The 25,936-nt window shown below is 43.9% G+C and overlaps 1 protein-coding gene across 6 annotated transcripts in view; it reads left to right on the top strand.

Annotated features, from left to right (window-relative positions):
* Positions 1-11,405, top strand: part of rnf130 (ring finger protein 130) — a 72,935-nt gene extending 61,530 nt beyond the window's left edge. For 3 of the 6 annotated variants that reach the window (XM_064973983.1, XM_064973982.1, XM_064973984.1), the window contains exons 7-10: positions 3,510-3,606; positions 4,301-4,523; positions 6,546-6,639; positions 10,106-11,405. In XM_064973983.1, coding sequence (XP_064830055.1) covers positions 3,510-3,606; positions 4,301-4,523; positions 6,546-6,639; positions 10,106-10,157 — 466 coding nt within the window. In that variant the 3' untranslated portion in view covers positions 10,158-11,405. Of the gene's footprint in view, positions 1-3,509; positions 3,607-4,300; positions 4,524-6,545; positions 6,640-7,416; positions 7,627-10,105 lie in introns of those variants that run through there. The other 3 variants (XM_064973986.1, XM_064973988.1, XM_064973985.1) reach the window with 2 other exon arrangements.
* Positions 11,406-25,936: the final 14,531 nt, after the last annotated feature.

Here is a 25,936-nt window from a genome sequence, read left to right as displayed (position 1 = left end):
TTGACTGGTCATGTTAGTGGTTCAAAGGTAAATGTACCCTTGGTTCCTGCCCTTCATCGCTACCTGTGTGTGTCACACTGCAATGATACCAAGAATGCACTAGTAGTTTTTCTGGGTAACCTCAGTACTTGTAGTTTTGTAGAGGAGCCATAATCTAAGACTTGATCCGATGGCAAACACATGGTTTATTCACACGGACTTGGAGGAGAGAGAACAGAGAGAGGGAGGAAATGAGGACAAACGAGTAAACAAGGGCGAGGGAGTGAGAGAACGAGTGGCGACAACCGGGCTGTTTATGTGGAATGGAGTTTATCAGTCCTTATCATGTGGGTGCATGTTGCGTCCTTCTCTGTCTGCATTCAGTATCTCTGAACACCAACCCTATTGGAGCCTCCCTTAAGTACAGACTGCTATCCCCAATCAATAACTAAATGCATTGAAGTAATGGGAGTATACTTGACGGCCACTCAATTTGTGTCTCTGTACATTTAATATCAGGCTATAGGACAGTGTGTTGTCAATGGAGGGAAGTTTTCTGGCCAGATTTAGATGGACTGACAGGCAGGCTGGTAGACAGATACAGAACAGTCTCGATAGCCAATTATTGTAGGATATCCAAGGATATGCAGTAACAACAACTACCAGTATTTCAGTTCTCAAACCATAGCACCGACATAATCCCTAATAATCCCCAGGAAGAGTAGCTGCTGCCTTGGCAGGAACTAATGGGGATTTTTCAGACTTGTTACCATTAATGCAGGTAACAAGTGGAGGACAGAGGAGCCTCTTAAAGAAGAAGTTACAGGTCTGTGAGAGCCAGAAATCTTGCTTGTTTGTAGGTGACCAAATACTTATTTTCCACCATAATATGCAAATAAATTCATTAAAAATCCTACAATGTGATTTTTCTGGATTTTTTTAAATTTTGTCTGTCATAGTTGAAGTGTACCTATGATGAAAATTACAGGCCTCTCTCATCTTTATAAGTGGGAGAACTTGCAAAATTGGTGGCTGACTAAATACTTTTTTACCCCACTGTAGATACTTTTGTAGCTGTTTCCTTCAGCATCTTCACAAGGTCCTTTGCTGTTGTTCTGGGATTGATTTACACTTTTCGCACCAAAGTATGTTCATCTCTAGGAGACAGAACACGTGTCCTTCCTGAGCAGTATGACGGTTGCTTGGTCCCATGGTTTTTATACTTGCGTACTATTGTTTGTACAGATGAACGTGGTACCTTCAGGAGTTATGGAAATTGCTCCCAAGAATGAACCAGACTTGTGGAGGTCTACAAAAAAAAATCTGAGGTCTTGGATGATTTATTTCGATTTTCCTATGATGTCAAACAAAGAGGCACTGAGTTTGAAGGTAGGCCTTGAAATACAGCCACAGGTACACCTCTAATTGACTCAAATATGTCAATTGGCCTATCAGAAGCTTCTAAAGCCATTTTCCAAATGTTTTAAAGGCACAGTCAACTTAGTGTATGTAAACTTCTGACCCACTGGAATTGTGATACAGTGAAATAATAAATAATAATAAGAAGAAATTATAAGTGAAATAATCTGTCTGTAAACAATTGTTTGAAAAATGACTTGTGTCATGCACAAAGTAGATGTCCTAGCCGACTTGCCAAAACTATAGTTTGTTAACAAAAAAATTGTGGAGTGGTTGAAAAGCGAGTTTTAATGACTCCAACCTAAGTGTATGTAAACTTCCGACTTCAACTTTACATGCAGGCAGTCAGACAGAAAGGTAGACAGATATACCGGCAGGCAGGCAGACAGACAGAAAGGTAGACAGTTATACCGGCAGGTTGACAGATATACATGCAGACAGACAGAAATGTAGACAGTTATACAGGCAGGCAGACAGACAGACAGAAAGGTAGACAGATATACCGGCAGGCAGGCAGACAGACAGAAAGGTAGACAGTTATACAGGCAGACAGACAGAAAGGTAGACAGATATACATCCAGACAGACAGGAAGGTAGACAGATATACAGGCAGGCAGGCAAACATATTAGATGTCAAAACAGATGCCATCCGGATAAACCAAACATACCAACTAAGACAGGAAAAAACAAATGTAATTTATTCTGGTTGGTATGTTGCGTTTTTTCCGTGATGCCATCTGGTATGGTATTTAATAACCCGTCTGTCTGACCGTCAATTCCCCCCCCCCCCCGCTGCTCTAAGAAAGGAAGCATCCCAAATGGCCCCCTATTCCCTATGTGGTGCACTACTTATTCCTTATATAGTGCACTACATAGGGAATAGGGTGCCATTTGGGATACTCCCCAAATACTCTGAGCGCAATCTCTCCCTGACTGTAGTTGCTCACTTATAGCATACACAGACCGATACCAACACTCGTTACAGTCACGCACACAGACTGCTGAGGGGAGAACGCCTCACGATAATGGCTGGAACATGGAAACATGTGTTTGATGTATTTGATACCGTTCCACTCATTCCGCTCCAGCCATTACCGCGAGCCCGTCCTCCCCAATGAAGGTGCCACCAACCTCCTGTGGCACACACACATTTAAACTGTGAAACAAACAAACTGAAAACGCAAGCTCTTATCCGAGTCTGACTGCACTTGTGGCTTATCCAGAAGTCCCTCTCTTGCAGCTCTGCTTCTGACTGCACACCGACTTTCTCCCCAAGCCATTGTATGGTAAACGGACTCCTCATTAATGTATAAAGCCCTTGTTTTCTGTGCCTGCCTTGAAAGCCAATAAAGCAGTGCTAGAGGCCGGGTGCCCCCACTGTTAGAGGCTTTGAAAAGGAACAGCACTTTTCACTCCATGGCCAGGAAATGCCAGTCTATGTTAGACAGGCACTTAGCAGAATCAACCGTTGCACTTTTATGTTTGTCCTTAGGAGTATTTTCTATTATGCATTGTTTTTACTCGCACTTAAGCAAGTGTTCTTTAGCAATAAATGGGGCCTTGTATTGTTTTATGGATGCTCCACATAAGGATATTTAACGTTGAAATGGTTTGCGTACCATGCCTTTTAATAAAGACATTTAAGGAGCTCAGGTAGACAGGAGAAGCTACCGTGAATGTGGTCGTAATGGTCCTTTTGGAGTGCAGTGAAACTGGCCATCCGCCGTTATGTAATAATATGGAACAGACCATTCATATATATATATTTTTTTTTTAAAGGATGTTTCTCTCATATCCACAATGGCCGCCTTGTGTCATAAGACACACAATGTCCATTTTGTGTCTAAGTTGCCCCACAATGACCACTGTGTCTATAAAGCGTGACTCGTTTCCTTTTCCCACCAACTTTCTGCTGCCGTTAAAGACACAACAGGCCCTCCTAGCCGGCTCAAACAGAGCAGTCATTCTCCAGTCGCAGGATGTAAAGGGGGGAAAAGAGGGCCAAAGCGGATTTTGAAGAGCCTCATGTCGGCCATTTGGGGGTCTTGTTTGCGGAGGTGGCTTCGTGCTCTTCAACCGTGCTCTTTGTTTCTGTCTCGCTCTCTGCACAGACATGTCTTCCATAAGCTGTGTGTGGACCCCTGGCTGAACGAGCACTGTACCTGCCCCATGTGTAAGCTGAACATCCTCAAGGCTCTGGGCATCATGGTGAGTATTAGTGTAGTCGATGTCTTAGTGCCTTTTATCAGTGGAAATGTGTTAAAGTTAGTATGCTGGTACCGGTATGGCGTCAGACCTTTTTTTCCCCCTCGCCAGATCACACGATATTCTTGACCCAAATAATGAGAGGAAAAAGATGGCCTTAGAAGATATTATGTAAACATGTCTCAATTTCACACGTTTATGTTGATTAACTGTAGAATACAACAAACTCTTTCACTGTCTATTAAACTGCATGTGTTGTTTTGTAGATTAAGATGTGATTGCCCCAGATTGCCCTTCACATGCTGCTCCCGGTCATTGTGACAGATGTTTATCCAGGCGATTGTGTAACCCTCGGTTTATGCCAGCTGTGTGACCTCATGTATAGACAGCCCTAGTATGCCCCCTGCTGGCAAGTTGTGGAACTATCGCTCAGACACCAGAAATGAGAGTCATACCAGAACAGACTAAAGTGGTATCATTGGATTTGATGAGCTGATACAAGAGCTACTTGCTAGGGTTCAGGGTCAAAATCGGGGTCAGCGATCAAAATATCGAGTTGTGTTAAAAACGTGCCGTGCCTCTGTTCTTTCTAGCGTGAGCTAACATTGGCAAAAGTTAATCTATCACAAATTGGACTTCAACCACTAACCATAACATTCCCCTAACCCCTTTGTTTTTACTACTTCTCCCCCTTTAGCCCAACCTGCCGTGCGTGGACAACGCCGGTTTTGACATGGACCACAGGATAGGGCGCAGCCAGACGATGGCCAGCCAGCGGACGGCCTTGGTAGACCTGTCCAGTGAGACGTCCATCAGCCTGGAGCCTCTGCACCGAGGCCCCCTCGGTACCGGACCCCAGATCCCCTCCGAGAGCGGAGAACTCACCCCTCGCACCGGAGAGATCAACATCGCCGTCACCAGTAAGCAGCTTACGCCTCAGACACACTCTTTCTTATTTCAAGTGACTTTATTGATATGAAAGGTTACATTCAGTGTTATAAAATTGGAACACAATAGAACAGAAATTCTCTCTTTTTTTGTTTAATTCTCTCTCCTTCTCAACCTTTTGAGTACAGGCACACTTTGTGACCCTCGCACCCATTAAAAGTGTTTAAAAGTGTCCCACAATTGTATTTTTATCCTGGCAAATCAGAATGCAAGCTCTGTCTTTTCAGTTCAAAACACTAAGTGAAGGAATGCACCTTGACAAAATAAAATGTCTCTGGTTATGCCATTTTAAATAATGAGTGAAGGCCAAACAGACTTTTTAAACTGAATAACTAGAGTAGCAAAATATTTACTGGAGCTGCAAACCTTTGGTAAATTGACTTGACACACACACACACACAATATTTTTCCTAAATCCCTCCCCGCCCCCTCCGTACCGCTTTTCATCCCCTCTTTTGACACACACACACAATACAGCCCCAGAGACTTGTCTCTAGGTCATCCCCCCCCCCTCCTGAATCCTGCTGCCACTGTCTTTATAATCCATAATCCCTATCCCACCCTGATCCTAACTTCAACCACGAGAAGGCTAAAAGCACAACTGGCAAAAAGCCATTCTGTAATGTACCGATCCCCTACCAAAACAAATGTTACACCCCACACTGTTTTACTGTGCATAACTATTTATGAGGGGGAAAAAATGTATTTTCACAGCGCTGCAGCAACAAAATGAGAAATTTCACTGCAGTTATTACGACAACTACTTGTACTGTCCTTTCGCTTAAAGCTAGTAATTGTAATTCAGTAATGCATACAACACAGCTAATCAGTGTGAATACTTCAACAGCTAAATAATAGAGTGAGGTGAGTTATTTTATAACTCTTAGTACCTAGGCCTACTTCCTTAAATGAATCAGTCATTATTTCCTAAATCCACCCAATTTATGCTGTTTGATAATGTGACTCAATTTCCTTCTTTCAATGTGTCCAGTGCCACTGCCTTTACATTAGTACTATACACTGAGTATACAAAACATTGTGATCCCTTATTGATGGCACTTGTTACATCCACTTCAATCGGTGTAGATGAATGGGAGGAGACAGGTTGATCAATGGGAGGAGACCAGTTAAATAATGATTTTTAAGCCTTGATACAGTTGAGACTGTGTATGTGTGCCATTCAGAGGGTGATTGGGCAAGACAAAATATTTAAGTGCCTTTTGAATGGGGGGGGTGTATGGTAGTAGGTGCCAGGTGCACTGGTTTGTGTCAAGAACTGCAAAGCTGCTGGGTTTTTCACACTCAACAGTTTCTCGTGTGTATCAAGAATGGTCCACAACCCACAGGACATCCAGCCAACTTGACACAACTGTGGGAGGTTTTGGGGTCAACATGGGCAAGCATCCCTGTGGAACGCTTTCAACACCTTGTAGAATCCATGCCCTGACAAATTGAGGCTGTTCTGAGGGCAAAAGAGGGGGGGGGGTGCAGCTCAATATTAGGAAGGAAGTTCTTAATGTTTGGTATACTCTGTGTACATGCATTGTATAGATACATGCACCGTAGGCCGACATACACCTCTGTTTCTCTTTCTGTCGCAGTTGGTGTATGCTGTGTGGGTGCATGTGCGTGCGATTTTTGCTTTTGTGTCTGTGTGGGTGCGTTGGAGGTCATGCGTATGTGTCTGTCTGTGTATGTGCACATTTGCCTGTGTGTGCATAACACTCTGTCTTTAAACTATGCCCGTGCTTCCAGGTCTTTATCTCCTGTCTTCGAGCTCATCCTGCCTCTCTCCTCTGTCGCTCCCCTCTGGATCTTAAGGACACGCCCCATCTTTCTTCATCTTCTCGTCTCTTCATCCTCCTGACTTTTCCGCTTCACATTGGTTTTCAAAGAGAGGAAAGATATTTTGTGTTTTCCTGTGGGGACTCGGTTTTTAACCCATTGCATGGTGGGCTGCAGTGACAACCCCCCTCCTTTCCTTTTATTGACAGAGGAGTGGTTTATAATCGCCAGCTTCGGCCTTCTCAGCGCTCTCACATTGTTCTATATGATCATCAAGGCCACTGCCAGCTTCTCCAGCCCTGAGTGAGTACCACCATCTACTTCCATAGTTAAATCTTTCTACTACTGGATTGAATTGTACTTTCATTCAAAATTTGATTTCATATAATCCTGATGGTTTTGTCACAGAATATTGTTGTCTATTTAATTTCCTGTTAACTAAGCCGGAATCCAGGCCTATCCTCCTGGATTTGTGGATATCTGAAATTGGCTCAACTCTGACTACTTTGAACCATTGCCAAGACAATGGAGTTTGAATACAGTCCAGACAGATGCAAAACAATCTGAGACTATTATTCCGATGTGGCAAATGTGGTAGTGTCCCATTAATTTACTAAACTTTTGATCCCAACTAACATAAATCGAAATACTTTAACAGCACAATTGTAGCATAGTGTATATTTGTACTGAAGTCAAGTACAGTTGACATGGGTACTGGAATGTATCTGATACATTTGCGGTTAGAGTTTTAAAAAAGTAAGATAATATTGGATTGTGCATGTTTGCACATCTATTAATGGAGACAGTGTGAGTAGTGTTTCATAATATTGCCCAATAAAGTAGCTCAGAACAGTAGATCAGAACAACCATTTCCAGAAGCCACAGCCTCCGTCCATCCCCTCTACTACAAATAAAATTAAAATAAAAAGTGTTAGAGCTAAGTGCCTTACACAAGAGAAAAGTATTTTTTTATGTTCAGATCAATTGCATTTCCCTTCTCTGATCCTGCTTGCATGCTATTTCTTTCTTCTGCCACCTTATTTTCTAAATGTCATTCATTTCCTCTTCCTTATCTTCCAGCCTGGAGTGGGAGGAGTAATGACCATCACGTGGTTGCCCCTCTAAACCCTTTCTCTGCCGGAGCCTCGTGGCAATGTTGCCTTCTTGTGACATGTTTTTCTGTATTGTATTTGTAAGCTTGTACTACTGTACCTTTTCTGTATTGTTAGTATTTTTTGTTGTTGTAATAGGGCAAAGCGCTTTGAGACATTAAACCACTGTGGATCCCTCCTTTTGACTTGTTATGTGAATGTAAGTGTTGTATTTAGTTGTCATACATTATCAGGACCACAATTTCCTAACATTTCACCCAAATGTCCTGACATTTTTCAGGTCTTGAATGTGTTACAATGCTATTTTAAGCTGAAGGGTTAGGGAAAATCTGGATCTTTAATGGTCAAACATTTTTACTCCAAAAAGTCAGGAAATTTCACAAAAACTATGTTGTGTGTGTGTGCATGCGTTACTATATTGATTGAATGACACCAATTATTCTTGTTCATCTAAACCAGACACACACACACCTCCCTACAGAAAGTTTCATATTCTTCTGTGCTCATCCGTGACCATGACTGAGTGTACAAAACATTAGGAACACCTTAATATTAAGTTGTACTCCCTTTTACCCTCAGAACAGCCTCAATTCCTCAGGGCATGGACTCTACAAGGTGTCGAAAGTATTCCACAGGGATGCTGGCCCATGTTGACTCCAATGCTTCCCACAGTTGGACAAATTGGTTGATTGTCCTTTGGGTGGTGGACCATTCTTGATACACATAGGAAACTGTTGAGTGTGAAAAACCCAGCAGTGTTGCAGTTTTTGACACACTCAACCCAGTGCGCCTGGCACCTTCTACCATACCCCTGTTCAAAGACACCTAAATATTTTGTCTTGCCCATTCTCACACTTTGAATGGCACACATACACAATCCATGTCGCAATTGTCTCAAGGCTTGAAAATCATTCTATAACCTGTCTCCTCCCCTTTATCTACACTGGTTGAAGTGGATTGAACAAGTGATATCAATAAAGGATCATGGCTTTCACCTGGTCAGTCTGTGTCGCAGAAAGAGCGGGTGTTCCTAATGTTTTGTATGTTCATTGTGTATTTGGAGGTAATGCAAAACTATCCCCAGTAGATGGCACTATTTCTTAGATATTACATAATGATATTGATGATTACTATGATTCAAAAGATGGTCCGGGTGCTCTTCCACATATAACTCTCTTGGCTTGTGGTTCTATAGCAGTTTGAGGAATATTGAGGAGTCACAATGTCACAGTTTGACCTCACCATGTCTTACACTCACACTTTTACTCCACTGCAAATGTCCATGATGGTGTCCAATCCCAGTGACTCTTGTAATGAGGTTAATTTACAGATGCTAAGACAAAAGTATGAATAAGACTACATTTTTCTTGGTTGTTTGTTGATGGTGCCAGGCATCATCTTCTCTAGATGATGTCAAAAGTATGTGAAACTATGTGAACACCTGCTCATCAAATATCTCATTGCAAAATCATGGGCATTAATATTGAGTTGGTCCCACCTTTTGCTGCCACAACAGCCTCCACTCTCCTGGGAAGGCTTTCCACTAGATGTTGGACCATTGCTGAGGGGACTTGCTTCCATTCAGCCACAAAAGCATTAGTGTGGTCGGGCATTGATGTTGGGCATTTAGGCCAAGCTCGCAGTCTGCGTTCCAATTCATCCCAAAGGTGTTTGCCGGGGTTGAGGTAAGGGCTCTACGCAGGACAGTCAAGTCCTTCCACACCGATCTCGACAAACCATTTCTGTATGGACCTCTTTGTGCACAGGGGCATTGTCATCCTGAAACAGGAAAGGGCCTTCTCCAAACGGTTGCCACAAAGTTGGAAGCACATATTAGTCTACAATGTATGCTATAGCGTTAAGATTTCCCTTCACTGGAACTATGGTGCCTAGCCAGAACCATAAAAAACATCCGCAGACCATTATTCCTCCTCCACCAAACTTTACAGTTGCCATTATGCATTCGGGCAGGTAGTGTTCTCCTGGCATCCGCCAAACCCAGGGAACGCGTTTCCTCTGCTCTAGGCTCCAATGCCGGCGAGCTTTACACCACTACAGCCAACTCTTGGCATTGCACATGGTGATCTTAGGCTTGTGTGTAGCTGCTCAGTCATGGAAACCCATTTCATGAAACTCCCAACTAACAGTTATTGTGCTGTCATTGCTTCTAGAGGCAGTTTAGAACTCTGTTGTGAGTGTTGCAACCGAGGACAGACGATTTTTGAATGCTACGCACTTCAGTGGTCCTGTTCTGTGAACTGGTGTGGCCTACCACTTCGCGGCTAAGCCATTGTAGCTCCTAGACGTTTCCACTTCACAATAACAGCACTTGCAGTTGACCGGGACAGCTCCAGCAGGGCAGAGATTTGACGAACTGACTTGCTGGAAAGGGTGGCATCTTATGACGGTGCCACGGTGAAAGGCATTGAGCTCTTAAGTATAGGGAATTCTACTGCCAATGTTTATCTATGGAGATTGAATGAATGTGTGCTCGATTGTAAACACCTGTCAGCAATGGGTGTGGCTGAAGTAGCCAAATCCACTAATTTGAAGGGGTGTCCAAGTACTTTTGGCCATGTAGTGTAAGTATCTTACTGGGAGGTGTGTAATATTTCTTGATGTCACTGACGTTGACATTTTCCCATGTTCCTTTGCAGGTGGCCACTTCTTCAACCGGAACTCCCTGTCCCCGCGCAGTGTGGTCTGTGAGATGGAGCTTCCCGACATCCAGGCATCACTCGACCTCTACGATGACAACAAGTCGTGAGGGTCGTCGCCGTGGTTTCGACTCCAGTCTAAGGGAAGGATGGCCTTGTACCTTCCTGCATACCGGCGAGCCTTTGTGTGGGAGGGTGACGGGAGGGTGACGGGCGGCTCAACAACTTAGACGACAACCTTGACTAACTTGTGGAACATCGACAATGACATAACATCAAAGACCTTCTTCCAATGCAGAATGTACTATTATTACCTGTCAAAAAGAAGAGGGGAAGTAGACATCCTCTCCTTTGTTTTACACTTTCATTTAGGAAAAAAATGTTTTCTCCAGAGAGACTCTTTTTGAAATTTGTTTCTATATTCTGTAATGGGGAATTAACCCTTTCTAGTCTTACTTTGCAGTATCTCTCTGTATCGTCCATTTGAAACGAGCTAGAAAAAAATGAACGGGTTTCAGTGTAGCCTACTGTCAGCATCCTGCAATACATCTGTAAGCTATATATGATTAGCAAACCATCATTTTATTTTGCTTTCTTTGGATCTTTATTCGTGAAGGCAACAATAGAAAGGCATACTGGTTCTTCCCTGGTGGACCAGTTGGCTCTGTTGTATTTACTATGCTGCCTAAAAGGACAGTGGAGAGTACGTTTTGACTTGTGGGCTATGTCCAGACATACCCTGTCTCTTCCTCTATATGGCCAGTGACTGGTGCAAGAATAAGACCAGTGGAACAATGGACATGCAGCTATGTGAAGTTATAAACTCTGTGACAGGCAGTGTTTCTTCCCTGTAGCGAAACCAATGTGTCTCTGTATAAAAAATATATATAATAATGACACTTTAACGTGTATTTAAAAAAGCCTATGAAATACCCACAGCGTGTACTAATCAGCCCCCAGTGAGGGGGACCTAGTGTGTATGTGTGTGTGTGTGTGTATGCATGTATGTATGTATGTATGTATATATACACACACACACACACACACAATCTATATACAATCTATATCTCTAAAGTGGCCTCTAAAGCAGTTTGTTTTCCTTTCTCAATCTTGTAAATGCTTGGGTGGAAGGCTTTGTCCTCTGTTCTTGTTGTCCCTTTGTGTTCTAGTCTTTGCATCTGATATTTGGGATGATGATTGATGTGACGCGGGGAGGGGAGGGGAGTGTGTGTCACAGTTTCGGGTCACTGTGTTACATACAGTACTGCCTCACCATTAAAAGTGTCATTATTGCCTACGACGTGTTGATTGTGTTGCCCCGTTCTGTGTCCCTCGCTTCAAACTGAAACGCAGCCAAATATCATTAACCTTTCAGCTGGAGTTTGGAGAAGATTCTAAAATGATGTTATTGTTGTTGTTTTTTTGGGGGGGGCTTGCCTTTCACCATGGGAAAACATTTCAGGGGGCTGTTGGTTAAAAGTTACCCATTTGAAGAGGATCTTGGCTCTTTAACTTGGGCCTGGGGATCTACAGGCTGTGCAGGATTTTATTCCATTCCAGCAATACATCTTCTTGTAACTCAGAGACCATCGCTCTGCTTGAAACAAAGACCCCTAATTCCACTGTGCAATAACATTAATTATTACACTGTTTGTATGTCATTCACTAAATAGCCTAATGCAAAACATTCTTGTCAAAACTGTACGTCTGTATTGTGTCTTATAGGACTCGAACCACGTTTCCATCCACAGTTTTTAGGCGAGTAAAGTCGGAACATTACTCTATAAAAAAAATATTATAAAAACAGTTGTGATGGAAACAGGACGTTTCAGTACCATTTTAGAAATGTCGACAAGCAATTTGTTCATTCGTCAAGGTGGGAACATTGTGTGTATAAAATGTATTATGCAAGAAATTGCACTGCCAACGCAATGCAAATGTTGATATAATAACCAATATATCGAAGTAAAACTTGAAGTCGCGCTGATATGGTGTGTATGGTCCTCCCTCTATGACTCGGGGAAAAAATGCAGTTTATTTGGCTTCAGATGAAATAACTTTTGAACGTCACAGGGGGGTCAAGTGGAAGTGATCTTGATACTCCAATCCATTAAATATCGAGGGTCTGATTCTGGTGACATGATGATCGATGCTTGACTGCCTTTTGACAAATACAAGTAGCCTATTCTTGCTCTTATCCATGATCATCTCATTATGTAGACTAGTCTACCCAATCCTATGGTTCTAAAATAAATGTTGTCTTAATATGCTTTTGGGAAACCAGGTCCAAGTTAGGATAATTAGGTTAGGGTTAGCTAAAATACAATTGATGTCAATTTGACAAAAACTTATCTTTCTAGCCAGTGAGGATTTTAGCACGTAAATCTTTGTAGGGCATACCAACAAAATAATTTAGCTTTGCGGACATGCGTCTTAACTACACAACACAGCACTAAACAATAGATTAATTTCACTATCATGGTGACAAACGGTGCCCGCAAACTGTTAGGGCCTACATAAAGACGTCCCAACAGCAGTCCCAACACTTTACTACTGCTTCACCTGGCTATCAGCAGAGCCGGGTCTGCCAGCGAAACAGATCATTCAGACTAATTAACTGCCTTTAAAAAACTTGCATAGACAAATGTGATTTTTACTGACAATTGAGATGTTGAAACTATGGCATAAAGGGACTGAGCGGATAAGAGGCTATCCGTAATTTCGATTAAGACAATGAGCGAGCTAGGACAACGTAGTCAATATAGCTATTTGTTCAGCACTTTTGAAATCAACACCTACATAATTCAGAACATGGTCGTTCTTATAGTATACTCCCTGTACACCAAGTCAGAACATTAAGATAAATAAAGGGGGTATATAAGCAGAAAATGAAAGCTCTTAGAGAAATGTAATCACTGAATATTCTAAAACAGGCTATAGGCTACATGTGCACCACCAGGTCAGAACAGTGTAAAAGGGACCAATTTATTTTGGTGTGGCACCATGGGCTACTAACAGCTTACTACACAACATAAACTTAGGTTTACTTTCTTAGCTACAGTATATATGTATATATATATATATATATATATATATATATATAACAGTATGCGGCAGCATACAATACATTTTATGCTGCTGTGCTCACTTGAACAGGAAGGTGGCGTGGCAGTCCTTTGTGGGCAAATTTTGTCAAAGTCTGGCATTCTCTGGATTTATGGTGCTTTCAAGAACTCAAGAAGAACTCAAGAAAAAACAAGGTTGAATCATGATGACGTCAGTGATCTTCAGGTCAGAGCTCTAGAAAGAGGCCCGAGTTCCCAACTTGCAATTCCGAGTTGGATGACCATTCAAACCGTATTTTCCCAGTCGGAACTCATTTTTTTCCGTTTCCAACTGTTTTGAGCGTGCAGAAGTCATGCTGGATTGACAGCATGGCCGATGTTGAATGTTTATCATTTTATGCTTGGAAAAGAGATTCTTAAACCCAGACTTGGACTACACACCCACTCCACTATGCTTGTATTTAGCCACTGATTCCGTTCAAACCACTCATTTGTTGAATTTGCGATTTCCAACTTATGTAATGTTTATTGCCGATGAGCACTGATACGTTTTATCTATAATTTCTCTTCATATGAGAAGGATTGAAAAGGATTTGTGTGGAGGATATAACGTGATTTGACGTAATTTTATCTGTGGCCAATGACCTTGAGCCTTCTTGGATGGGCACTTCTAATGTAACTATGGCAGCACTCAAGGGGCTTGGATATTTGAGCCCAACGCGTACATTTTGTGGTGACGTCCTGTCCCCATGAGTGAAAAAATGCAACGACAGAACACTACCAACCCCACGGCACAACTAGAGAACATTACCAACCCCTACTCTCCAGTTTTGTTTGCAGCTTTATTAACTCAATGATTTTTGTTTACTTTTTTACATTGTCTGCATCTGATCTTCATCTCGGTCACAACAATAGACAAACACAGTCTGCTTAAACTAATACCACACAAACAATTATACGTTTTCATGTCTTTATTAAACACACCGTGTAAACATTCACAGTGCAGGGTATAAAAAGTATGTGAACCCTTGGATTTAATAAGTGGTTGACACTCCTTTGGCAGCAATAACCTCAACCAAACTTTTTTTTGTAGTTGCGGATCAGACCTACACAACGGTCAGGAGGAATTTTAGACCATTTGTCTTTCCAAAACTGTTTCAGTTAAGCAATATTTTTGGATGTCTGGTGTGAACTGCTCTCTTGAGGTCATGCCACAGAATCTCAAATCGGGTTGAGGTCAAGACTCTGACTTTGCCACTCCAGAAGGCATATTTTCTTCTGTTGAAGCCATTCTGTTGCAGATGTGCAGCAATGTTTTTTTTAGACAGCAGTGGCTTCTTCCATGGTGTCCTCCCATGAACACCATTCTTGTTTGGTGTTTTACGTATCGTAGACTTGTCAACAGAGATGTCAGCATGTTCCATATATTTCTGTAAGTCTTTAGCTAACACTCTTTTTAACCTCATTGAGCATTCTGCGCTGTGCTCTTGCAGTCATCTTTGCAGGACGGCCACTCCTAGGGAGAGTAGCAACAGTGCTGAACATTCTCCATTTATAGACATTTTGTCTTACTGTGAACTGATGAACATCAAGGCTTTCAGAGATACTTTTGCAACCCTTTCCAGCTTTGTGCAAGTCAACAATTCTTCATCTTAGGTATTCTGAGATATTTTTTGTTTGAGGCATGGTTCACATCAGGCAATGCTTCTTGTGAGTAGCAAACTCAACTTTTGTGAGTGTTTTTTATAGGGCAAGGCAGCTCTAACCAACATCTCCAATCTCATCTCATTGATTGGACTCCAGGTTAGCTGACTCCTGACTCCAGTCATTAGCCTAGGGGTTCACATACTTTTTCCAATATACACTGTGAATGTTTAAATGACTTTTCTTCAGCTTTATTTAACCAGGTAGTTCAGTTGAGAACAAGTTCTCATTTACCACTGCGACCTGGACAAGATAAACGCAAAGCAGTGAAACAAAAACAACAACACAGAGTTACACATAAACAAATGTACAGTCAATAACACAAAAGAAAAGAAAAATTGAAAAATCTATGTACAGTGTGTGCAAATGTAGAAGAGTAGAGAGGCAATAAATAGGCCCTGGAGGCGAAAATAATTACAATTTAGCATTAATACTGGAGTGATAGATGTGGAGATGATGATGTGCAAGTAGAGATACTGGGGTGCAAAAGAGCAAGAGGGTGAGTAATAATATGGGGATGAGGTAGTCGGGTGTACAATTTACAGATTGGCTGTGTACAGGTACAGTGATCGATAAGCTGCTCAGACAGCTGATGCTTAAAGTTAGAGAGGGAGATATAAGACTCCAGCTTCAGAGATTTTTGCAATTCATTCCAGTCATTGGCAACAGAGAACTGGAAGGAAAGGCAGTCAAAGGAAGTGTTGGCTTTGGGGGTGACCAGTGCAATATACCTGCTGGAGCGCGTGCCACGGGTGGGTGTTGCTATGGTGACCAGTGAGCTGAGATAAGGCGGGGCTTTACCTAGCAAAGACTTAAAGATGACCTGGAGCCAGTGGGTATGGCAACGGATATGTAATGAGGGAGGGATATGTAATGAGGGAGGGAGGCCAGAATGGATATAGGTCTATAACAGTTTGGGTCCAGAGTGTCTCCCCCTTTGAAGAGGGGGATCACTGCGGCAGCTTTCCAATCTTTGGGGATCTCAGATGATGTGAGAGAGGTTGAATAGGCTAGTAATAGGGGTTTCAAAAATTTCTGTGGATAATTTTAGAAAGAGAGGGTCCAGATTGTCTAGCCCGACGGATTTGTAGGGATCCAGATTTTGCAGCTGTCTGGATTTGGGTGAAGGAGAAGCGGGGGGGGGGGGTTGGGCATGTTGTTGGCCAGGGTAGGGGTAGCCAGGTGGCCCACCGTGGAAATATACTTATTGAAATGATCGGTTATTGTAGGTATATCAGTGGTGACAGTGTTTCCAATCCTCCGTGCAGTGAGCAGCTGGAAGGAGGTGCTTTTGTTCTCCATGGACTTTACAGTGTCCCAAAACTTTTGGGAATTTGTGCTACAGGAAGCACATTTCTGTTTGAAAAAGCTAGCCTTAGCTTTCCTAACTGACTGAGAATATTGGTTCCTGACTTCCCTGAAAAGGGGGCTATATCGTGGGGGCTATTCGCTGCTAATGCAGAACGCCACAGGATGTTTTTGTGCTGGTCAAGGGCAGTCAAGTCTGGGGTGAACAAAGGGCTATATCTGTTCTTAGTTCTACATTTTTTGAATGGGGCATGCTTATTTAAGATGGAGAGGAAAACACTTTTGAAGAGCAACCAGGCATCCTCATTCCAGGATACCCGGGCCAGGTCGATTAGAAATGCCTGCTCACTGAAGTGTTTTAGGGAGCGTTTGACAGTGATGAGGGGTAGTCGTTTGACCGCAGACCCAGTACACACGCAGGCAATGAGGCAGTGATCACTGAGATCCTTGTTGAAGACAGCAGAGGTGTATTTAGAGGGCAGTTTGGTCAGGATGATTTCTAAGACGGTGCCCATGGTTACGGATTTAGGGTTGTACCTGGTATGTTTCCTTGATGATTTGTGTGAGATTGAAGGCATCTATTTTAGATTGAAGGACGGCCGGGGTGTTAAAAGCATATCCCAGTTTAGGTCATCTAACAGTACGAACTCTGAAGATAGATGGGGGGCGATCAATTCACATATGGTGTCCAGGGCACAGAGGGGGGTCTATAACAAGCGGCAACGGTGAGAGACTTGTTTCTGGAAAGGTGGATTTTTAAAAGTAGAAGCTCGAATTGTTTGGGCACAGACCTGGATAGTATGACAGAACTCTGCAGGCTCTCAATCTCTGCAGTAGATTGCAACTCCGCCCCCTTTGGCAGTTCTAGCTTGTCGGAAAATGTTATAGTTAGGGATGGAAATTTCTGGATATTTGGTGGCCTTCCAAAGCCAGGAATCAGACACGGCTAGGACATCTGTGTTGGTGGAGTGTGCTAAAGCAGTGAATAAAACAAACTTGGGGAGGAGGCTTTGAATGTTAACATGCATGAAACCAAGGCTTTTACGGTAACAGAAGTCAACAAATGAGAGAGCCTGGGGAATGGGAGTGATGCTGGGGGCTGCAGGGCCTGGGTTAACCTCTACATCACCAGAGGAACAAAGGAGGAGTAGGATAAGAGTACGGCTAAAGGCTAAAAGAACTGGTTGTCTAGTGCGTTCAGAACAGAGGGTAAAAGGAGCAGGTTTCTTAGTGCGGAAGAATAGATTCAAGGCATAATGTACAGACAAGGGTATGGTAGGATGTGAGTACAGTGAGACACCATTTAGGCCAGTTGCGGTTACCGCATGTGTGTGTGTGGGAGGGGGGGGGTGGAACATAAGGGCTCGCTAAGGCATATTGAGCTGGGCTGGAGGCTCTACAGTGAAATAAAACAAAAATGGCTAACCAAAACAGCAATAGACAAGGCATATTGACATTAGGGAGAGGCATTTGTAGCCGAGTGATCATAGGGTCCAGTGAGTAGCTAGGCGAGCTGGAGGCATGGCGATTCAGACAACTTCGAGGCCGGAGCTAGCAGATGGGCCTCAGGGGAACGTTGCAGCGGCAGAGTCTGTTGAAACTCCCTCAAACAGTTACGTCGGCAGATCAGTCGTGATGGATCGGCGGGGCTCCTTGTCGGCAGCAAAGGGTCCAGGCCAATTGACAGAAGAGGTATTGAAGCCAAGGATTTATCTGATGGAATTCTTCGGCTAGCCGGGAGAAGAGCCTTGCTCCAGGCTAGCTCCGGGCTAACTGGGGCTTGCTTCGGGACAGAAACCCCCTCGGACGGTTACGTCGGTAGACCAGTCGTGATGGACCGGCGGGGCTCCGTGACGGCAGCAAAGGGTCCAGGCTAATTGGCAAAAGAGGTCATTGAAGCCCAGGGATTGCTTACATTTACATTACATTTAAGTCATTTAGCAGACGCTCTTATCCAGAGCGACTTACAAATTGGTGAATTCACCTTCTGACATCAGTGGAACAGCCACTTTACAATAGTGCATCTAAATCATTTAAGGGGGGGGGTGAGAAGGATTGCTTTATCCTATCCTAGGTATTCCTTGAAGAGGTGGGGTTTCAGGTGTCTCCGGAAGGTGGTGATTGACTCCGCTGTCCTGGCGTCGTGAGGGAGTTTGTTCCACCATTGGGGGGCCAGAGCAGCAAACAGTTTTGACTGGGCTGAGCGGGAACTGTACTTCCTCAGTGGTAGGGAGGCGAGCAGGCCAGAGGTGGATGAACGCAGTGCCCTTGTTTGGGTGTAGGGCCTGATCAGAGCCTGGAGGTACTGCGGTGCCGTTCCCCTCACAGCTCCGTAGGCAAGCACCATGGTCTTGTAGCGGATGCAAGCTTCAACTGGAAGCCAGTGGAGAGAGCGGAGGAGCGGGGTGACGTGAGAGAACTTGGGAAGGTTGAACACCAGACGGGCTGCGGCGTTCTGGATGAGTTGTAGGGGTTTAATGGCACAGGCAGGGAGCCCAGCCAACAGCGAGTTGCAGTAATCCAGACGGGAGATGACAAGTGCCTGGATTAGGACCTGCGCCGCTTCCTGTGTGAGGCAGGGGCGTACTCTGCGGATGTTGTAGAGCATGAACCTACAGGAACGGGCCACCGCCTTGATGTTAGTTGAGAACGACAGGGTGTTGTCCAGGATCACGCCAAGGTTCTTAGCGCTCTGGGAGGAGGAAACAATGGAGTTGTCAACCGTGATGGCGAGATCATGGAACGGGCAGTCCTTCCCCGGGAGGAAGAGCAGCTCCGTCTTGCCGAGGTTCAGCTTGAGGTGGTGATCCGTCATCCACACTGATATGTCTGCCAGTCATGCAGAGATGCGATTCGCCACCTGGTCATCAGAAGGGGGAAAGGAGAAGATTAATTGTGTGTCGTCTGCATAGCAATGATAGGAGAGACCATGTGAGGTTATGACAGAGCCAAGTGACTTGGTGTATAGCGAGAATAGGAGAGGGCCTAGAACAGAGCCCTGGGGGACACCAGTGGTGAGAGCGCGTGGCGAGGAGACAGATTCTCGCCACGCCACCTGGTAGGAGCGACCTGTCAGGTAGGACGCAAACCAAGCGTGGGCCGCACCGGAGATGCCCAACTCGGAGAGGGTGGAGAGGAGGATCTGATGGTTCACAGTGTCGAAGGCAGCCGATAGGTCTAGAAGGATGAGAGCAGAGGAGAGAGAGTTAGCTTTAGCAGTGCGGAGCGCCTCCGTGATACAGAGAAGAGCAGTCTCAGTTGAATGACTAGTCTTGAAACCTGACTGATTTGGATCAAGAAGGTCATTCTGAGAGAGATAGCGGGAGAGCTGGCCAAGGACGGCACGTTCAAGAGTTTTGGAGAGAAAAGAAAGAAGGGATACTGGTCTGTAGTTGTTGACATCGGAGGGATCGAGTGTAGGTTTTTTCAGAAGGGGTGCAACTCTCGCTCTCTTGAAGACGGAAGGGACGTAGCCAGCGGTCAGGGATGAGTTGATGAGCGAGGTGAGGTAAGGGAGAAGGTCTCCGGAAATGGTCTGGAGAAGAGAGGAGGGGATAGGGTCAAGCGGGCAGGTTGTTGGGCGGCCGGCCGTCACAAGAAGCGAGATTTCATCTGGAGAGAGAGGGGAGAAAGAGGTCAGAGCACAGGGTAGGGCAGTGTGAGCAGAACCAGCGGTGTCGTTTGACTTAGCAAACGAGGATCGGATGTCGTCAACCTTCTTTTCAAAATGGTTGACGAAGTCATCTGCAGAGAGGGAGGAGGGGGGGGGGGAGGAGGATTCAGAAGGGAGGAGAAGGTGGCAAAGAGCTTCCTAGGGTTAGAGGCAGATGCTTGGAATTTAGAGTGGAAGAAAGTGGCTTTAGCAGCAGAGACAGAGGAGGAAAATGTAGAGAGGAGGGAGTGAAAGGATGCCAGGTCCGCAGGGAGGCGAGTTTTCCTCCATTTCCGCTCGGCTGCCCGGAGCACTGTTCTGTGAGCTCGCAATGAGTCGTCGAGCCACGGAGCGGGAGGGGAGGACCGAGCCGGCCTGGAGGATAGGGGACATAGAGAGTCAAAGGATGCAGAAAGGGAAGAGAGGAGGGTTGAGGAGGCAGAATCAGGAGATAGGTTGGAGAAGGTATGAGCAGAGGGAAGAGATGATAGGATGGAAGAGGAGAGAGTAGCGGGGGAGAGAGAGCGAAGGTTGGGACGGCGCGATACCATCCGAGTAGGGGCAGTGTGGGAAGTGTTGGATGAGAGCAAGAGGGAAAAGGATACAAGGTAGTGGTCGGAGACTTGGAGGGGAGTTGCAATGAGGTTAGTGGAAGAACAGCATCTAGTAAAGATGAGGTCGAGCGTATTGCCTGCCTTGTGAGTAGGGGGAAGGTGAGAGGGTGAGGTCAAAAGAGGAGAGGAGTGGAAAGAAGGAGGCAGAGAGGAATGAGTCAAAGGTAGACGTGGGGAGGTTAAAGTCGCCCAGGACTGTGAGAGGTGAGCCGTCCTCAGGAAAGGAGCTTATCAAGGCATCAAGCTCATTGATGAACTCTCCGAGGGAACCTGGAGGGCGATAAATGATAAGGATGTTAAGCTTGAAAGGGCTGGCAACTGTGACAGCATGGAATTCAAAGGAGGCGATAGACAGATGGGTAAGGGGAGAGAGAGAATGACCACTTGGGAGAGATGAGGATCCCGGTGCCACCACCCCGCTGACCAGAAGCTCTCGGGGTGTGCGAGAACACGTGGGCGGACGAAGAGAGAGCAGTAGGAGTAGCAGTGTTGTCTGTGGTGATCCATGTTTCCGTCAGTGCCAAGAAGTCGAGGGACTGGAGGGAGGCATAGGCTGAGATGAACTCTGCCTTGTTGGCCGCAGATCGGCAGTTCCAGAGGCTACCGGAGACCTGGAACTCCACGTGGGTCGTGCGCGCTGGGACCACCAGATTAGGGTGGCCGCGGCCACGCGGTGTGGAGCGTTTGTATGGTCTGTGCAGAGAGGAGAGAACAGGGATAGATAGACACATAGTTGACAGGCTACAGAAGAGGCTACGCTAATGCAAAGGAGATTGGAATGACAAGTGGACTACACTTATCGAATGTTCAGAACGTTAAGCTTACGTAGCAAGAATCTTATTGACTAAAATGATTGAAATGATACAGTACTGCTGGAGTAGGCTAGCTGGCAGTGGCTACGTTGTTGACACTACACTAATCAAGTCGTGCCGTCGAGTGTAATAGTTTCTACAGTGCTGCTATTCGGGGGCTAGCTGGCTAGCTAGCAGTGTTGATTACGTAACGTTACGTTAAAAGAACGACAATAGCTGGCTAGCTAACCTAGAAACCTATCGCTCCAGACTACACAATTGTCTTGGATACAAAGACGGCTATGTAGCTAGCTAGCTACGATCAAACAAATCAAACCGTTGGACTGTGATGAAGTGAAATGAAAATGTGATACTACCTGTGGAGCGAGGCGGAATGTTGACCGGGTTGTTGAAGTTCAATTCGGAAGACGTTGGCTAGCTGTTGGCTAGCTAGCTAGCAGTGACTCCTACGTTAAGGACGACAAATAGTTGGCTAGCTAACCTCGGTAAATTAAGATAATCACTCTAAGTCTACACACTCTAAACTGCACAATTACCTTGGATACGAAGACAGCAAAGACAACTATGTAGCTAGCTAACACTACACTAATCGAGTCGTTGAGTGTAATAGTTTCTACAGTGCTAGTGGACGTTAGCTAACTGCTGTGCTAGTGGACGTTAGCTAGCTGCTGGGCAGAAAGCAGTGTAGACTACGTTAGGACGACGAAATACGATAATTAATAATCTTTGATACAAAGACGGCTATGTAGCTAGCTAAGAAGAAATTGCTAAGATTAGACAAATCAAACCGTTGTACTATAATGAAATGTAATGAAAAGTTATACTACCTGCGGACCGAAGTGTAGATGCGACCGCTCGCTCCAACCCGGAACCGGAAACTTGAAGGAATCTCTTCGGCTAGCCAGGAGATGGGCCTAGTTTGAGGCTAGCTCCAGGCTAACTGGTGCTTGCTTCGGGACAAAGACGTTAGACAGGAGTAGCCATTCGGATAGCAGCTAGCTAGCTATGATGATCCGGAGTAAAGGTTCAGAGCTTGCAGTAGGAATCCGGCAATGTAGTAGAGAAAAGCAGTCAGAAATGCTCTGGGTAGATATCTTGCTGTGCAGGCTGGCAGGAGATGCTTGGGCTGAGGCTGGCAGTCCGAGTTAACGGTGATGAGTGATAGCAGTGTCTAACTGACTACTAGCTAGTAAGTAGTTAGCTGGCTAGCTTCTGAAGGTGGTTCTGGTTTAAAAGTGTACAAATATTTACAAAATATATACGAAGAAAAACGATATATACAAGGGACGGGACAAGACAATCAAAACAGACATCCCCACTGCTACGCCATCTTGGATCAATATAGATAAGAAAAATCCAATAATTTGTGTGTTGTGTTATTAGTTTAAGCACACTATGTTTGTCTGTTGTTGTGATTTATATATATATAGAAAAATATATATATGCACACAGTTGAAGTCAGAAGTTTACATACACTTAGGTTGGAGTCATTAAAACCCGAAAATTCCAGAAAATGATGTCATGGATTTAGAAGATTCTGATAGGCTAATTGACATGATTTGAGTGAATTGGAGGTGAATCTGTGGATGTATTTCAAGGCCTATCTTCACACTCAGTGGCTCTTTGTTTGACATCATGGGAAACTCAAAAGAAATCAGCCAAAACCTCCACAAGTCTGGTTCATCCTTGGGAACAATTTACAAATGCTTGCAGGTACCACGTTCATCTGTACAAACAATAGTATGCAAGTATAAACACCATGGGACCACACAGCCGTCATACCGCTCAGGAAGGAGACGCGTTCTATCTCCTAGAGATGAACGTACTTTGGTGCGAAAAGTGCAAATCAATCCCAGAACAACAGCAAAGGACCTTGTGAAGATGCTGAAGGAAACAGGTACAAAAGTATCTATATCCACAGTAAAAATGAGTCCTTTCTCGACATAACCTGAAAGGCTGCTCAGCAAGGAAGAAGCCACTGCTCCAAAACCGCCATATAAAAGCCAGACTATGGTTTGCAACTGCACATGGGGACAAAGATCGTACTTTTTGGAGAAATGTCCACTGGTCTGATGAAACAAAAAGAGAACTGTTTGGCCATAATTACCATCACCATCGTTATGTTTTGAGGAAAAAGGGGGAGGCTTGCAAGCCGAAGAACACCGTCCCAACCGTGAAGCACGGGGGTGGCAGCATCATGTTGTGGGGGGTGCTTTGCTGCAGAAGGGATTGGTGCACTTCACAAAATGGATGGCATCATGAGGTAGGAAATGTATGTGGATATATTGAAGCAATATCTCAAGACATCAGTCAGGAAGTTAAAGCTTGGTCAGCGAATGGGTCTTCCAATTGGAAAATGACCCCAAGCATACTTCCAAAGTTGTGGAAAAATGGCTGAAAGACAACAAAGTCAAGGTATTGGAGTCGCAATCACAAAGCCCTGACCTTCATCCGATAGAAAATTTGTGGGCAGAACTGCAAAAGCGTGTGCAAGCAATGTCCTACAAACCTGACTCAGTTACACCAGCTCTGTCAGGAGGAATTGGCCAAAATTCACTCAATTTATTCTGGGAAGCTGGTGGAAGGCTACCTGAAACATTTGACCCAAGTTAAACAATTTAAAGGCAATGCTACCACATACTAATTGAGTGTATGTAAACTTCTGACCCACTGGGAATGCGATGAAAGAAATAATAACTGAAATAAATCATTCTCTCTACTATTATTCTGACATTCTTAACATAAAGTGGTGATCCTAACTGACCCGAGACAGTGAATTTTTACTTGGATTAAATGTCAGGAATTGTGAAAACGGAGTTTAAATGTATTTGCGCAGGTGTATGTAAACTTCCGACTGCAACTGTATATATATATTTGGAATTGGAAGTGATGCAAACAATTACATTGATGGTAGCTACTATCTGCAATATTAAAGCTGATCTACCCCCCCCCCCCCCCCCCACACACACACACACACACACACAGAACAGGAACAGGATCATCTACATGCCTTGATCATTTTTACTAATACTCTAGAACTTTGTTCAAAAGCTGTATATGTGGCCATTGGAAGTAGTGATCAAAATGTAGTGGCTGTATCCAGGAACATCAAAGTTCCAAAAGATGGGCCTAAAATAGTGTATAAGAGATCATACAAAATATTTTGCTGTGACTCTTATGTGGATGATGTTCAACATATTTGTTGGTCTGATGTGATTGGAAGAAGCAATTTAATAAATTAATCAATCATTGATAAATATGTAACTGTTAAGAAACTGACTGTTAGAACTGATAAGGCTCCATTAATTGATGAGGAATTGAAAAACTGTTTGATTGAAAGAGCAAAAATAGTGGCAAATAAGTCTGGCTGCACATCTGACTGGCTGACTTTCTGCAAATTGAGAAATTATGTTGTGATGGAAATGTTATACTTGTGCTTTTCTAATAACTAATTTCTGTGTTCTATTCGTATGCTGTTCTAATAACCAATTTCTGTCTTCATGCATGATTGAACGATTCTTCACTTATTAGTATCTGCAATTTGGCATTACTTCCAGAACTTGTTTTGAGAACAAAATATATCTCAGTTTCAAGGTCTCAGATTAGAGAGATAAAAACTTGTGAGGTATCTGTCAGTCACATGAATGAACCAAATGTTAATTAATTATGAATGATGAATAAGCAAAATCATGCAAATATTACTTGTCTGAAGTAAATAAGGGAACTAATGGGACTGCCCCGATAGAGCTTCCAACAGACGTTCACTACTGTGCATTAACTTTGTTGGAACCTCTCCAGCGCGCTGACAATGAACAATGATTAATTTAAGATTGAGTGTCCCTGTGTAAATGGATTTCGACAACAATGAGACTAAACTCATTGTACTCATGCATAAAAAAAGAAATTATGAAAGGAAAGCATTGCAAGTTGGAATTTTGTACAGTTTGTCTGGGAGAGGTGGAAAAATGTATCGATCAATAATGACAAACCTCCTGGCATTGACAACTTAGATGGAAAGCTACTGAGGATAGGAGTGACTAGTCAGCTACCATCTGTCATATCTTTAATCTGAGCCTAGAGGAAAGTCTTTGCCCTCAGGCCTGGAAGGAAGCCAAAGTCATTCTGCTACCCAAGAGTGGTAAAGCGGCCATTACTGGTTCTAACAGCAGACATATCTGCTTGTTGCTAGCTCTTAGCAAACTATTGGAAAATGGTGTTTGACCAAATACAATGTTATTTCTCAAATTAACAACAGACTTTCAGAATGCTTATAGAGAAGGCCACACAACCTGTACTGCACAGGCACACATGTCTAATGATTGGTTGAAATAAATTGCTAAGAAGATTGTGGGAGATGTACTGTTAGATTTCAGTGCGGCCTTTGATATTATTGGCCATAACCTGTTGTTGAGAAAACGTACAATATTAGTCAAAAGTTTGGACAAACCTACTCATTTAAGGGTTTTTCTTTATTTTTTACTATTTTCTACATTGTAGAATAATAGTGAAGACATCAAAACTATGAAATAACATATGGAATCATGTAGTAACCAAAAAAATGTTATACAAATCTAAATATATTTTATATTTGAGATTCTTCAAAGTAGCCACCCTTTGCCTTGATGACAGCTTTATACACTCTTGGCATTCTCTCAACAAGCTTCATGAGGTAGTCA

This window comes from Oncorhynchus masou, chromosome 9 (assembly GCF_036934945.1).
Source record: "Oncorhynchus masou masou isolate Uvic2021 chromosome 9, UVic_Omas_1.1, whole genome shotgun sequence".
NCBI lineage: Eukaryota > Metazoa > Chordata > Actinopteri > Salmoniformes > Salmonidae > Oncorhynchus > Oncorhynchus masou.
This window is presented reverse-complemented; position numbering and strand designations above follow the sequence as displayed.